Source organism: Rana temporaria, chromosome 7 (genome assembly GCF_905171775.1).
Source record: "Rana temporaria chromosome 7, aRanTem1.1, whole genome shotgun sequence".
In the NCBI taxonomy this organism is placed as follows: domain Eukaryota; kingdom Metazoa; phylum Chordata; class Amphibia; order Anura; family Ranidae; genus Rana; species Rana temporaria.
Genome location: NC_053495.1, coordinates 22,909,042 through 22,925,418, shown reverse-complemented (window position 1 = coordinate 22,925,418; position 16,377 = coordinate 22,909,042). Strand labels below are relative to the sequence as shown.

The following is a 16,377-nucleotide window of genomic DNA, read 5'->3' as shown; positions in this document are numbered from 1 at the left end:
CCAACATCATAGAAGAGAAAGGAACGCCCCTGCCGCTGCCTCTGTTCAGGGAGACCTGCCCATCCATTTGTCTTTTTTTGCATTTAATATTGATGTTGTTCATATAATTTGAATACTGTCACTTAAATAGCTTGTTCATTACACACACACAAAATATATATATATATATATATATATATATATATATATATATATATTTTGTTTACTTGGGTATGTACATTTTCATAATGCTGCACTTTCCTATATTATATTTAAGTATATATCGGATGCTGCGTATTATACTTTTGGGGCTCTAGCATGTTTTTTTGTTCATCTCTACCTAAAGCCCCTGAGGAAGAGAGTTTTGAACCACCAAACCGTGTTGGAAACCCATCTTGTATCATATTTAATAAACCTTCTGGATATATTCAATTGTTGTGGCACACTAGTCTTTCGTATACCCTACAGACGGTTCCAATGACACTGGGACAGGACACGACACTCGTTTACCACAATGGAGTCACAGACAGCAATACACCTCACAAAAGTTTGAATCTTTCTCCATGTGATCCAAAACCAACAGCAAAAAAGTTCTGGCCGATGTTGGGCTTAAACAATTCAAGATTCCTTTTCAAGATAAAACAAGAGGAAAATAATGTAATTTCTGCCAACTATACACTCAAAGCCACCACAAATGTAGTACATAAAACTGATATCCTGGACATGGGTCCTCTTTCTAAAATTTGCTTAGACAACTGTGAGAGTTTCCCCACGTTCCAATGAAACTTATTTCTTAAAACAGGTGCAAGCGAACCTTTGGCAACAGTTTCTATTATGCTGCCATCTTCTCCTTGGTTACTTTTTCCTTAGTTTCTTCATTTTTAGACTGACCTTAAAATGACAGCTATATTGTCCACAACCACCAGTCAGAACGTCATGTCTGATTGGTAGGTGCAGGTAGTAGAGACGTTCATATCGTTTTGAGATTTTACCAGCCTGGGATAAGCCAAGAATTTAAAAGACAAGGAGGATCTGTGAAAAATGCAGCATGGATACGGTTACTGAGGCAGCTTGCACTTGTTTTCAGAAGTAACAAGATACATCTTTACATGGGTTGAGGAATACTTTGTCAGGAGACAATTTTTGGGGAGGAAAGGTTCGCATGGTTTGATATTTCTAACAACCAATGCCAGAATGGCAGACAGAAGCTGCTGGCACCATAACGGGTTAGATATCTCGTCTTCGGGCCTGTGTTCAAAGTTCTCCATTCACAGTGTATCAAGCACCAGTGTTTGTTTTTCTATGTATTGGTTTAAATAACCATTTATTCATATATATATATTTTTATATATTTATATATATATATTGATGTATAAAAAATTGATAATATGCTGTATTACAGGGAACAGGTCCAGGGAGGGCAATAAAAAATAAAGAAATGTAAAAGAAAGGAATAAGCACAAAACAAACAGGAGGGAAGACGGGGTTGTGAATGCAATAAATAAAAGTCAAAAAAATAGCAAAAAAAAAAAAAAAAAGAATACATGGAAAATTGTGCACAGTAGATCTGTATAAAAAGGTAGGTTGAGGAGCACATCCAAATACAAAGGCTTGAAAGGGGAATTGATGAAAACGATGGAATAGGTCGTTGGTGTGGGGGTTATGAAGTTCCACGGTTGCCAAAAGCCCAAAATCCGTCCAAAATGGTCCTCCACGTGACAGGATGGTGTCCAGGAAAAGAAAAAACGGTGGGGGAAAAACCATCAAAAAATAATAATAATAATAATAATATTAATAATCCAGGAATATAAACATAGGCAGATGGGGTCCTGGAACTCCTGACCCCCCCAAATCCAGAGTCTCTTCTGCCGAAATTAATGTGCAATATTTTGTTTTTCCGTTTTCTATGTATTTTTCAGAAAGACTCGTCGTTCACCACAGACATGTCGCCCTTGGGGGTTGAGGAACGGGATGATCCTTTGTCTGTGCATTCTGAGCCGGAGCCACTCTGGTTCTGCTGTTCTGAGCCCGCGCTGGAGGTGACTGTGGAGGACGAGGTGGAGGAAGATCGAGTCTTTTCTTTAAAGTCTGTGATTATTACCGTGACGTTTCCCACTGTTACAGCAAGCTGCTGTGCGGTACTTCTGTCTACATTTTTCAGCCTGGGCCTGGAGATAAAAAAACAAACAGAATGATCTTTATTGGGTGTAGAGATTTACTGCTACAAAAGCTGGTCATATACGGCTCAAACTTCATCCAATTCCAGTGGATTGGTTGATTTTCGAGTCATGAGCTGCCACGCCGACACCACTCGCCATCATCAAATTTTGATTGGGAAATTTACAGAAAAAGTCGGGTGGATTTTGCATTTAATAAGATGCAGTCACAGTTCTGGTGTTTAGGATCCAGAGCTGTCAAAATACCTGAGCAGAATAGCCAGCCGCGGGAGATTCTTCTTTCCACATTGTTTAGTGTGGATGAGGCAATCCATTTGTTCAGCTCAGTGCAAATCTTTACATGTGCAGTCAGCTTAGGCCCAATTACACACTATTAGATTTTCTGCAGATATTTTTTCTTTAGATATACCAAAACCATATAATATGGAGGTCAAACCTTAAGCGTTTCAATTTGGACGCAATCAGGCAGGCCCTTGTACTACATGGTTTTGGTAAATCTGAAGAAAATCTAATAGCTTGTATGGGGTCTTTGCTGCCCTTGTGCTATATGCTGGGTGTCCAGTGAACCCCTGTGCGGACTCCCCTGCCCTCTGCCTATCCATTTTAATGCATGTGCTTCTACTATGGAGGGTCACAAAATTTAGGCTGTGTTCACACTTATGCGAATTGAATGCAGGATTTTTCTGCATCCAAAGACTGACCGGCTCTCAAAGCAGCCGGTTAACACAGCTCTAGGAGAGCTGCGGAGCGAATTGCACAGGAGTCCTGTGCGTCTATTGGTCCATTTCAGGTCTGAATTCAGCCAAAAATTCAGACCGAAATCAGACCTGAAACAGTGAACAGACGCACCGGACCCCTGCCCCTCCACACGGCAATGTGAACCCAGCCTTAGGACGGCAGATAGTACTGGGGTGCCATTAAGTGTCTATGCAAATAGACACTTAATGTATTTGCAAATGTATGCAAACCAAACCTGTTTTTAACGCATACTGTTCAGACAGGATAATTTGGTTGGTTGCAGACTGGTCGGTAAGTTTAGCTGGGAATTTTCTTTGGTTTTGTTTGACATGTCTCACCCTTGCGTGTACTGCAAAGGCCAGTTATAGATGTGAGCAGTGGTCATTTGTTTGTAGAGTGGGCCTTCACTTCTTACATGAACAGGTTCTGATTTGGTTCCATGCCCCTCTATTACAAAACGGTGACACAATTTAATATCATTGGTAAATAGTGCAGTCTTGGTGCTGCAAGGCAGAACTTCATGCTTTCTTGCCTAGGCAAGATTTCTGTATGTACTGCCATCTACCACAAGACTGTGCACATGTGCAGACACGAAACTCTGCTTTGCCAGGCACCCAGGACATGCCAGGGCCCAGTGGCACATCTGTGCATGCGGGAGGACCCCAGCGCATGCACAGATGTGCCTCCAAGCCCCAGATAGCCAGCAGAGATCTGAACGTGCCACATTTGAAAAAAATGGTGGTGCAGAAGAGCAGCAGAGAGTAAAAAAGCAGGGGTGAACTTTTGCTTTAAGAAAAAAAAACAAAAAAAAACAGGAATTTCATTTTCAACTGTAAAAGTACAATTCTATAGAATTTTAAAGGGCAATTAAAGTGTCTAAATCTCTCAGACGGCGACACAGATTGCAATAAAATCTGCCTTTCTTTCCAGGAAGGGCAAGTCACTGGCAGATATTTAATGGCTGTTGGGGAGATCCTTCTCACTTCCTGTGAGGTCACCAAACAGGAAGTGAACAGAACTCTCCTTATTAGGGACAAAGCAATACAATCTTGACAGGGGGTATAACCCTTCACTTCCAAATCAAAAACTGTTCATATTAAAAGGCGAAGTTCTCCTGTTCATTATTAAGCACCCCCCCCCCTCTACACTTTATTAAGAGCCTGTTGCTTCAGTGATCTCAGCTTAGATTTGTAGTAGTGGACCAGTAACACACATCCATTGTGCGACAACGCCACCATGCATGGTGCAGAGCTTGCATTTAAAGGCTGCATTTGGCTTTTCATAAAAAAATAAATAAAAATTTAAGATGAACCCCCGTTGCACTTTGCTATTATGATCAACTTCTCCAATCGCCCAGGCACACTCGAAAATGTCACTACACAGCCCCAGAGGTGGGGCTGTGTAGTGACAATGCACAATGCACACAATGGGGAGCTAAGGCTGCGTTAGGCAATGACGGCTCCCCATTACATGCATTGTGATGGTACATAAAGTCCTTGGTCTGGGGCCGTAAAATGCAATTGTGTATGGACCGTTACACTGGCCTGGAAATAAGGCCTCTGTCTATAGGCTTCAAAGGGACAATGACACGTGCTTAGACAAGAGTTTGAGATGATTCTGACATCATTCAGGTTTCCTTGCGGGTGCAACAGACGTGCTTTAACAGTCTTTGCATTCTAATAGACTTGTAGCAGATCCGACACCAGACAAAGCCTGCCGACACAGGCCCTAACTCAGCTGATCTCATTCAGGGTTGCTAATCCTAATTCCCACAATAAACATGACCATTAGAGGGGCTTAAAAATCTACATTCATATCAAAATAAGAGAAAGCAAGCAGAAATGCAATGATCCCATCGTAAATTACGATTTTGGTGAATTTTACAGTAACAACCCAAAAACATGTACGTTTGGTTTCCCTACTATAAAGTGCTGGGAGGACTGGGGGGTTGAGAAAAGTTGCATTGGACTGTATGCATTTCTCTGAACTGCATGCTACGATGGCATTAAATACATTCTAGAAATAGTGATGTTAAAAGTGTATGTACCCAATTGGGAAATTCACCTCAGTTTGTCCTGACCACCAGTGTCAGACCCCCCCCCCCCCCCCCCCCCCACCACACCCCACCACCAACCCTTCTTACTAAATCCGGGGGATCTTCTCCCTTGTATTTTTTCATTTGTTGCTGCTGTGTGTGGCTCAAAATCTGTGCATGAGAAGACTACAAGTCACATCTGCCACTATGGTAGAGGGTCTCATAGATCGCAATGGAGTACAAGTGAGGTGACGTGATCGCACTTGTAATCCACCGATGCATCATCCGGTCCCGTAACTGAAGCCCCGTACCTTGGTATTGACCTGCAGCTAGAGGAATAGTCTGCAGGAACCAGAGCACTGGACCCATGATCCACAAGATTGCAATGCTTTGCAGGCTTTAAAATGGTTAAGAACCTAAAACACCATTCTTTTGCACAGTTTAGTAAATAATGTTGTTATAACCTAATTCACATTGCTTGTACCTCTCAAAAAGTCATCCTCATTCAGTTTTAGCCCTCAGAAATCTGCCGATCTGTCGGCGTGGCATAGCACAATAGCTGGGAGGGGGTGGGGCAAATCCCCTCCCACCAATACATGTAGTCTCTGATGTCTGGCTCTTCCCCCCGATCTCTCTCCCCGATCTCCCACCCACTCTCCCCCCCCTCCACCAATCTCTCTCTCCCCCTCTCCACCAATCTCTCTCTCCCCCTCTCCACCAATCTCTCTCTCCCCCTCTCCACCAATCTCTCTCTCCCCCTCTCCACCAATCTCTCCCTCCCCCTCTCCACCAATCTCTCCCTCCCCCTCTCCACCAATCTCTCCCTCCCCCTCTCCACCAATCTCTCCCTCCCCCTCTCCACCAATCTCTCTCTCTCCCCCTCTCCACCAATCTCTCTCTCTCCCCCTCTCCACCAATCTCTCTCTCTCCCCCTCTCCACCAATCTCTCTCTCTCCCCCTCTCCACCAATCTCTCTCTCTCCCCCTCTCCACCAATCTCTCTCTCTCCCCCTCTCCACCAATCTCTCTCTCTCCCCCTCTCCACCAATCTCTCTCTCTCTCCCTCTCCACCAATCTCTCTCTCTCTCCCTCTCCACCAATCTCTCTCTCTCTCCCTCTCCACCAATCTCTCTCTCTCCCCCTCTCCACCAATCTCTCTCTCTCCCCCTCTCCACCAATCTCTCTCCCTCCCCCTCTCCACCAATCTCTCTCCCTCCCCCTCTCCACCACTCTCTCTCCCTCCCCCTCTCCACCAATCTCTCTCCCTCCCCCTCTCCACCAATCTCTCTCCCTCCCCCTCTCCACCAATCTCTCTCCCTCCCCCTCTCCACCAATCTCTCTCCCTCCCCCTCTCCACCAATCTCTCTCTCTCCCCCTCTCCACCAATCTCTCTCTCTCCCCCTCTCCACCACTCTCTCTCTCTCCCCCTCTCCACCAATCTCTCTCTCTCCCCCTCTCCACCAATCTCTCTCCCTCCCCCTCTCCACCAATCTCTCTCCCTCCCCCTCTCCACCAATCTCTCTCTCTCCCCCTCTCCACCAATCTCTCTCCCTCCCCCTCTCCACCAATCTCTCTCTCCCCCTCTCCACCAATCTCTCTCTCCCCCTCTCCACCAATCTCTCTCTCCCCCTCTCCACCAATCTCTCTCCCCCACCCCAATCTTTCTCTTTCTCCACCCCCCCCCATCTCGAAAGAGACATGCAGCAAAGTGCATCAGGGGCCGCCCCCTTGGACTTTTATGGCAGAAAAATAAAGATAATGAAGCGATCTCCTGATCTCCCTCCCTCCTCTCTCTGTATGCTCCATGAGTCCGTGAGCTTTGTACCTGGCTCTCTGGAGCGAGAGAGGAAAGTGAAAGTAAACTTGACTTGGACCTCAGTCACGGAGGTTCAGAGCAGCAGACACGCCCCCTTCACACAGGTTCAGGCATATTATACAGTCTTTCAGAAAGGAAAAGGGGTGTGGTGGCACCATTTTTTTCATGGGGTCAGGTTTTTTTTAAATCAGGAGGATTACAGATGACAGGTATTCTTCTACCTGTCATAATATGCACAAATGATTTGTGTCCTTGTTCCTTATTAGATTTAAATATTATATTTGTATTTTACTTTGCAGGTTCACAACCACTTTAATGCAAAACAAAAATTACAAGATAATTTGCACGCGGGCTGACTAAGCCCATTTAGCGGAACTGCTGGTGCATTTCCTCTGCTTGGTTTTCTATTTTTTTTTTTGCATACACAAGTACAGCAGTGCACAGCCATTCATGTCAATGGAAGCCTGAACACTGCACCTGGGCTGCCTAGGCAGAAGAAATATGCTGACTGTGCATAGAGCCCTAAATGCACTTTTTTTTTAATATGGGTAAATTTTTTTTTTTTTTTTACAAAAGGCGGGATTAGCCTTTAACTCTTTCCTGTTCGATTCAAAACAGAAACACAAAAAGTTTTGGCAGTGCATACACTCTAATAATACAACACCCCTTCTGTTTGTCAATGGCACTTACCTAGAATTGTGGTTAAAGTTGCCGATCTTTGTCACTGAATTTGCAGACTGAATACTGTTCACTTCGCTCTGTGGGTCTCTGTGAATATCTGGCTTTGGTCTGCGGGAGAGACAACCAAAAACAACACACGCTATTTAGATTCTGTTTATGTCAATACAGACACACGTGCCAAGTCATCAGTCTGTTTGGCTAGCATGAGCTGTGCAATGTGGAGAGATAGGGAATGCTTGCGAACGCGTCAGCCTGAGGCGGGGGAACCTGTGGCTCCTGGCAACTGCTGGAACTACAAATCCCAGCATGGTGTACCAATCCTCTGCTGGCAAGCCAGATCGGCCATTATACTACTTAGCCTGTGAGCAGAGATATGATGGGATCCCTGGCTGCTGACCCGTGCAATCTCTGCTCTACGATCCTGAGCCTGCCTGGCCTCGGAATGGAGATCAGACATTAGGCTGTATTGGCAGAGCTCAACCCTGTACCTTTAAGTAGGCAACGGCAGCGCCCGTATTCTACTAGCCAAGGTTCCCTTTAACCTCTTCAGCCCCGGAAGGTTTACCCCCGTTCATGAACAGGCCATTTTTTTGGAATACGGCACTGCGTTAATTTAACTGACAATTGAGGCAATGTCCCTTTTCCACACAAATAGAGCTTTCTTTTGGTGGTATTTGATTTTTTGCACTATAAACAAAAAAAAAAAAACAGACAATATAAAAAAAAATTATATATATATCTATATCTATATATATATCTATATCTATATATCTATCTATAGGATATAAAATCTCTATAATAATATATATATATATATACACACACACACACACAATATTTTATATATATATAAATAAAATATTGTGTGTGTGTATATCTATCTATCTATCTATCTATCTATCTATATATATATAAAAAATATAATGGTGCCTCCATTTACACTGTGGGCACCAGGCCGTTACAGTTTTCGGCTTCACGGCCGGGAACTCACTGTGCATGTTCGAGTCGCGCTGCACTCTAGGAATGGACAGATAATCTCCTGGGACCGGTCACGTGTCCCAGGAGATCGCCTAGGGCAGGGATATGCAATTAGCGGACCTCCAGCTGTTGCAAAACTACAAGTCCCATCATGCTTTGCCTCTGGGTGTCATGCTTGCGGCTGTCAGAGTCTTGCTATGCCTCATGGGACTTGAAGTTCTGTAACAGCTGGAGGTCCGCTAATTGCATACGCCTGGCCTAGAGGGAAGGGCCGCCTAAGGCGAGAGGAGTCACCGCCTAGGCGGCCCCTAGGTGGAAAAAGGAAGTGGGACAGAAAGTCCCACTCCTACCGAAGCCCCCACTCCCCCCCAAAATAATGACATGCCAAATGTGGGCGAGGAGTGCTTAAAACGGAAGTTCCACTTTTGGGTGGAACTCCGCTTTAACGTATTCAATTTAGGCCAATATGTATTCTGCTATACATTTTTGTAATAAGCGTATATTGATTTGCGCAAGAGTTATAGCGCCTACAAAAAAAAAAAGGGGGGATTTATGACATTTATTTTTACTAGTAATGGCGGCGATCAGTGATTTTTAGCGGGACTGCAACATTGCAGTGGACACATCTGACACTAAAAGCTCTTTCACACTGGGACAGTGGGAGCGCTGGCGGTAAAGCGCCCATTTTTTTAGCTGTGCTTCTTACCGTCATTTTCGCTGTGCTATTCGGCTGACAACGGGGCTCTTTTAAACCCCGCTAGCGGCCAAAAAAGGGTTTAGATGGCGCTGCCCATGCTACAACGCCTCAAAAATACGGCTTGCCGGACTTTTTTTTCCCATCCTGCCAGCGCACCGCTCCAGTGTGAAAGCCCTCGGGCTTTCACACTGGAGTGAATAGAACAGAGTGAATAGAGTGGCTCTTTCAGGGCGCTATTTTAAGCGTTATAGCGCCTGCAAAGCCCCTTCGTGTGAAAGGGGTCCAAGTGACATTTTTTGGGGACCAGTGACACCAATACATTTCTTCACAATATCCACACCCTCCCTCCCATTGCTCTGTGGACTGAGCCTGCCTGGGATTGCTGCTGCCTTCCAACACGGACCCAAGCTCCTTGCCTGCTCCTGTCGTCTCCCTGATTGGGACCGACCAGCCCTGTACCATCTTCCCGACCACCCTGCTCCTCCTGGGCTCCCAGCTTCCATCCAGGAGCTTCGGGATTCTCCCACAGCCTCCTTCCACCTGCCACTGCTTGAGACCCGGGAGCATAGCATGCATTTCTCCAGGTTCACCATCCCTCCTCCACAACATTAGGGTATGTGACAGCCATCCAACCCTTTTTCTTGGTTCTGCGGAGGACACCACGGCAGCCGTGAGTCACTGTGCTCACAGGGCACTTTCCTTCCATTGTATAATATTTGTTACATAAATTGATACTACTGCCATTAAAGATTGAAACTTTTAAATGCTATTGTTTGTTACTACTAATTCACCGGAACAGCGCCCCCTTTGTTGAATTTTTTTATCCATCTCAGCTGGTTCTTCGAGTTTGGGAGCAGCGGCCCAGAGTACATTATATACATACTGTATATTTTTTATGGGCAACTTTAATTCCATTTATGCGCCTGTCCCCTGTGTCGTTTTACAAAGTATATCTGGGCAAGCCAGAGGCATTGGGCACTCTGAAATGTAAAAAATAATACAAAATGAGAGAGTTTAAAGGCTGGTATACACGGACCGGTTCAACAGAAACCAGCTGACATTGGGCCAGTGTGTACAGTAGTTATCTGGCTTCTGTCGAACGAGCATGCTTGAAAACCAGCAGCCGATCGTCATCCACACTGGTGTGTTCTGACAAGGGCAGTACTCCATGTCAGAACACAATTGCTCAACAAGGAGATCGCTGTACTAACATTGCATAGTTGGTACAGTGAGCTCTTCCATATTTTTTTCATTCAGCCTGCTGGGTTGAATGGAAAAAATATATAAAAAATTGCCTGCGTGCACCAGGCTTTAGGCCTGGTTGACACAGGTGTACTACAGAATAAACCTGTGCAAGGGCTGTGTTTACCCACATGGGGATGCATACAGGCATGGCCAAAAATATCTTTTAGAAAATGCACCACTTTGCCCAGAAAATTGTTGCAATTAGAAAGGTTTAGGTATTCTCATGTTGATTTCTTGTTTGTATTGGTATGACAAAAAAAAAAAAAGGGGGGGGGGAGTTGGAGACAAAAAGCCATATCCAAGTATCCAAGACATTCCACACAAAACTCAAATAATGGACTGGACAAAATTATTGGCACCTTCCCAAAATTGTAAGAAATAATTCCAAGTTTGTGATGCTCCTGTAATTTGCAATTCAACTCACCCGTATCAACAGGTGCTGACAATATAGAAATCACACCAGCAACCAGTAAAAGAAAAATGGACTCAACCTTTCTGTTGTGCGCCACTACATGCCACAGAGTATGAAGAAGAGGAACAGCAGCAAAGAATGGTCTGAGGATTTGAGAACAAAAATTTTAGAAACGTATGGACAATTCTCAAGGTTACAAATCCATCTCCATAGATCGTAATGTTCCCGTGTCCACTGTGCAAAACATTGTCAAGAAGTTTACATCCCATGGCACTGACACTAAACTCCCTGGAGGTGGACAAATGGTGGATAAAGAACCTCGATCAACTTCCAGGCAAATCCAAGCTGGCTTTCAGGCACATGGTACAACTGTGTCAGCTCGCACTATACGTGGCCATCTGAATGAAAAGGGAAGCCAAGGTAGGAGACCCCACTGCTGGCACAGAAACATAAAAAAGCCGGATTGGAGGAAGCCAAAGTCCTTCTGGGAGAATGCGCTGTGGACAGACGAAACAAAACAACTTTTTGGTAAAGCCCACCATTCAACTGTTTTCAGAAAAAGAAATGAGGCCTTTAAAGAAAATACAGTCCCAACAGTGAAACATGGTGGCGGTCCACTGATGTTTTGAGGTTGCTTTGCTTCTTCTGGCACTGGATTGTCTTGACCATGTGCATGGCATTATAAAATCTGAAGACCAACAAAGAATTCTGGGGTGCAATGTAGGGTCCAGTGTCACAAAGTTGGGTCTCCGTCAGAGGTCATACATGGGTCAATGACCCTAAGCACACATCAAAAAGCACCAAAACATGTCCAGATCAAAATCACCGAGCACCTATGGAGAGATCATAAAACAGCAGTTGGGAAAAGGAACCCTTCTAATCCGAGAGACCTGGAGCAGTTGGCGAAAGAACAGAGGTCCAAAATTCCATTAGAGGTGCAAGAAACTCATTGATGGTTACCGGAAAGCCATTCCTTTCAGTTATTTATTCCAAGGGGTGTGCTACCAAATATTAAAGTGAGGGTGGCAATAATTTTGGCCAGTACATTTTTGGAATTTTGCATGGAAAAGTGTCAGATTTGGCTTTTCATTTGTCCACTTTTTTGTGTCATACCAATACAAACAAAATAAAAAAAACATGAGAAGCCTAAACATTTGTAATTGCAACAATTTTATGGGTGAAGTGGTGCATTAGGCCCCATGCACACGAGACGCTGCTAAACTCGAGTTCAGAGGCATTTGGGCATTTCTTTCAACTGCCCCTGAACACATTTAATATTATCCTATGTGTCCATTTACACGATCACGTTTTTTGGCGTTTCAAAGCAGTTGGTTTTAGGGCCGTTTTTCCAAACCCAAAATTTTGGGTTCAGAAGCTTTCAGCTTTTGCGTTTTAGACGCAAATCGCCGCTAAACGCGGCACAAATAGTTTGATTCTGAGCTTGGGGAGGGTCTACAATGTTTTGGGGATAAACGCTGACAGCCGCAAATCGCGGGAAAACGCTGCGCAATTCGCGGCAAAAACGGGCATATTAAATGCCGGTTTTTGCCTTTGAAAAGCTGAGATTAGAGGCGTTTGTAATCGCGTCTCGTGTGCATGGGGCCTTATCTGACAAATGCAGGGGAGCCAATATTTTTGGCCATGACTGTAGGTGTTCCATGCACCTCCTGCAGGCAGTCAAATTTATGTCAATTGGTACACAGCGGCTGCACCAACACAGCTGCTGCTCCCAATCTGACATCTGTGCAGGAACCGATGCACGGCCCCAAAGGTACACTAGATGCGTTTGCGGAGATGCATCTGAAAAGTTGTCAATTTGGGACCGGCGGTGGTATCTATGCAGCCACTGGGTCCCAACTGACATGAATGGGACTGCCTGCACACCTGTGCGGCTTAACCGCAGCTTTTAAATCGCAATTGAAAACAAGCCCACAGAAGGGAAATCTTCCAAAGGGGATAGTTCTGATGTCGGCTGTCTTAGGCCACATTCACACCGGCGAATGGGCTCAACACGCATTACATGCGAGAACCAGTGGGTGTTCCCGGCGATTAGCAATGGGAGGCTGCCGGCTCCTGCAGAGAACCATGGCCAGTGGTATACGTATTTGTTCATGGAGCGGTTGCGGGTAATGACATGTGAACAGCAGTGATTAGCTGCAGGAGCCGTTTTGATCCTTTGATTTCAAACAGTGATGGGCTTGGGTGTGTTCGGATCGAACCCGACAGAAAGCCGGCACTGTACACCACCAATCATAGGCAGCATGTGTATGTCCAGCTCCAGTCGGGAAATGCCTCACTGCCTATGAAAGGTGGTGTGCAGTGATGACTTACTGGCAGGCTCGAGCTGAACACGCCCAAACCCAACACTACTTTCAACCACTCACTGGCGCTCTGGCATGTAATCAGCGCTGGGCCCAATCGTGGGTGTGAATGTGGCCCTAGGGCAGCGATGGTGAACCAGATGTTTTGGAACTAAATTTTAAATGATGCTCATGCACTCTGCAGTGTAGTAGATCATGGGAAACGTAGTTCCCAAACATCTGGGGTGCTCCACATTTTGAAGAGATTTCCCGTGGGGTAAAATTGATCGGGAGTGAAGGCAAACCTCTTAGTAAAATGGCAAAAAAAAAAAAAAAAAACATTGATGGGCGTTTTCAAACCTTCTCTACTAAAAAAAATAATAATTTAGCTTTAGGCATATATTTGAAGCCGATTTTGTAGGTTTCATTTACCTTTAAGCATCACTTCTCTTACAAACTTCTCATTAATCCCAATTAGGCTTTCGTTCAATAACATTTTATTCCAGCTATTCCTTACAGGACCGTGAAAGAGGATTTAAAACATCATTTCTGGGCCAAACTCAATCTCTCGACACATAAAAAGGAGAATTTTTTTGTCACCATTCAAATATCTGTTGGCCGATATATCCCAGCAATGCGCTGATCCCCTCTCCGGTTTGGAATGTAAATGAGCTATTGAAACCGTAGCAACAAATACACAACCTCCCAATATCAAGTAATTATGGGCTCTTCAGCCACAAATTCAGATCGTTTCTCACACGAGGAGGCAAACAATGCGCCGTCTTTATTCGCAGACAATGAGCCTTTTCACTCCCCTTCTTAATTCACGCATCTGCTGAGCCAATGATGTTTACAATGATACAATGTACACTTCCAGAACACTGACAGTTGGCTGTCAGTGCCGGCATTTCTCGCCTATCTGCGGTCATTTAAGAGCATTTAACATCTTCTTTTGCTTTTAATATTGCAAACATTAAAAAGAGAACTTTGCTCAGCACTGTTTACATCCAAGGGCTCATCGAGACAAGCATAACAATTTATCAATGTAAAATGAAGGATCTCGCTGGCAGAAAGATCCTGCGTTTTAGCGGTCTGTATGCATCCAACGTTTGGGAACTGTTTATATGCAACTAGAGATGCAGCATTCATGGACCCTACTGCTGGCAGACATGTAAATATCAACATTAATGATAGGTCTCTACTACCAAGAGTCCTTGGTTGCTAGGATGCATGTGGCCTCTGCCACCCAGCATCCTTGGTTGCTAGGATGCATGTGGCCTCTGCCACCCAGCATCCTTGGTTGCTAGGATGCATGTGGCCTCTGCCACCCAGCATCCTTGGTTGCTAGGATGCATGTGGCCTCTGCCACCCAGCGTCCTTGGTTGCTAGGAAGCAGGCAGCCCCCTCTGCATAGTGTGCTCAGTCTCTAAGAAGTAGGTGGCCCTGCTTAGTATTGAAAAAGTCTGCCCTAAATAAAAGCTATTCTGTAGATCCTGATGACCTTGGGTAATATGATGAGTGATGAGCGTGGTATACTCTGTTCAATCATTTGATTGATGTGTGCCAAGCCATGTCTGTACCACCCAAGACCACCAACCAAGATGCAAGGGATGCACATGATCAGGGTGGCATTTTTACATTCTCCCTATGTTAGTATGAATTTCCTTCAGGTGCATTTCTTTCCTCTTACCAGCTTAAAGCGTAACTTGCTTGTTTGCATTACTACCCCCACCCCCCTCCACTGCCACAGCCACCTCGGGGCTGCTTATGATTATGCAGGGACAGCTTCCTGGCGGGATAGCTTCAGGGACCAAACACGCCTGGGCTCATCCCTGTTCCTCACCATAAGGAGTATGGCCCTGTTCCTCACCATAAGGAGTATGGTTAGACTATCTCAGTAGGGAGCAGCAAGAGAGAACATCTCTTTGGTCCAACAAACAAGAAAGTTACTCCAAAAAGAAAAAGTTAGGTGGCTCATTAATGATCCCGTTGCTCGTGAATAGTCACCAGTGGTGGGACGCTCGTCTTAAATGGCAACAAGAAGCCGTCCCCGGTAGCCATGGTGGTTATGTTCCATATAATACAGATTGACTATCACATGTGAACCTACCTTATCTTTTTATTAGTGGTCTTCTTGACAACACTTGCACTAATGTCTCGCTCATTTTTCTCCTTCTCGTGTCTGTCCCTCTCTACTTTCTGTTCCTTTTCTGGTTTTTCTTTATCATTTTTATCTTTCTCTGTTTTCTCCCTGTCCATCTTTTCCTTGACGATTTTCTGCCGATCTAGTCTCTCCCGGTCCAGTTTCTCTCTGTCCATCTTGTCCCGGTCTAGCTTCTCCCGATCAAGCTTCTCGCGGTCTAGCTTCTCACGGTCAAGTTTCTCGCGATCAAGCTTCTCCTGATCAAGCTTCTCGCGGTCAAGCTTCTCCTGATCAAGCTTCTCGCGGTCGAGCTTCTCCCGATCATGTCTCTCCCGGTCCATTTTTTCTCGGTCTAGCTTGTCTCTATCAAGTTTCTCCCGATCCAGCTTTTCCTTTTCAGGTTTCTCCTTGTCCAGCTTAATTTGCTCGGTTTTTTCCTTTTCAGGTTTTTCAATTTTTTCTTTCTTCTCTTTCTTGGGAGGTGGCGGTGTTGCATACTGTTGGGCGACTTGCTGCGCCACCAGTTGAGAGTTTATTCTGGGCTTCCTGCAAAACATAAAGTTGAAAGAAAATGGTAAATATCTTATAGAGTAATGGTGCCAACCAGTGGATTAGGATCCACCTTAAAACTGCCCCCCCCCCCCCCCCCAAGTGTCAAAGTATCTCTCTGAGCAATAACCACATTAGTGTAAACCGTCATGACAAATACATGAAATGCCATAGCGGACCTTATTTTAACAAAGAAAACTGCCTGGCTGTCATGCAGATCCCCTGGTTTCAACAAACTGAAACACTTCAACTGAAGGCAGAGCTTTTGAAAAGATTGAAGTACACAGTTTTCTTTTTGCAACTTGCTTGAAACAAAAAAACGTGAGTGCTTCATATCTCTGCATTCTCTCCCTACTATACAATAATAATACTTAAATATACAGATTTCTTTATGCCACAAAAAGCAATCCACAGCCTTACTAAACAACTGCTGAAATAAAACCGGTTACAGGGTAAACCAACTACAGCTTGTTAACTGAAAATGGGTCAGAACTAACCCAACGCAAGATTAAAGAACCCACAGTGCCCAATTACTATGCCGCTACTAAGCAGGAAGCACAACACAAATCAGTAGTAAGTCAACATGTCTGCTCCTCTGTACATATATATATATACACACACACATACA

The 16,377-nt window shown here is 44.8% G+C and overlaps 1 protein-coding gene across 1 annotated transcript in view; it reads right to left on the bottom strand.

Annotated features, from left to right (window-relative positions):
- Positions 1-301: 301 nt before the first annotated feature.
- LOC120945162 (RING1 and YY1 binding protein) overlaps positions 302-16,377 on the bottom strand; it is a 103,698-nt gene continuing 87,622 nt past the window's right edge. Inside the window, exons 3-5 of the mRNA XM_040359069.1 lie at positions 15,168-15,746; positions 7,435-7,533; positions 302-2,147 (exon numbers count right to left, since the gene is read on the bottom strand). Of these exons, the coding sequence (XP_040215003.1) occupies positions 1,895-2,147; positions 7,435-7,533; positions 15,168-15,746 (931 nt within the window). The 3' untranslated portion in view covers positions 302-1,894. The remainder of the gene's footprint in view (positions 2,148-7,434; positions 7,534-15,167; positions 15,747-16,377) is intronic.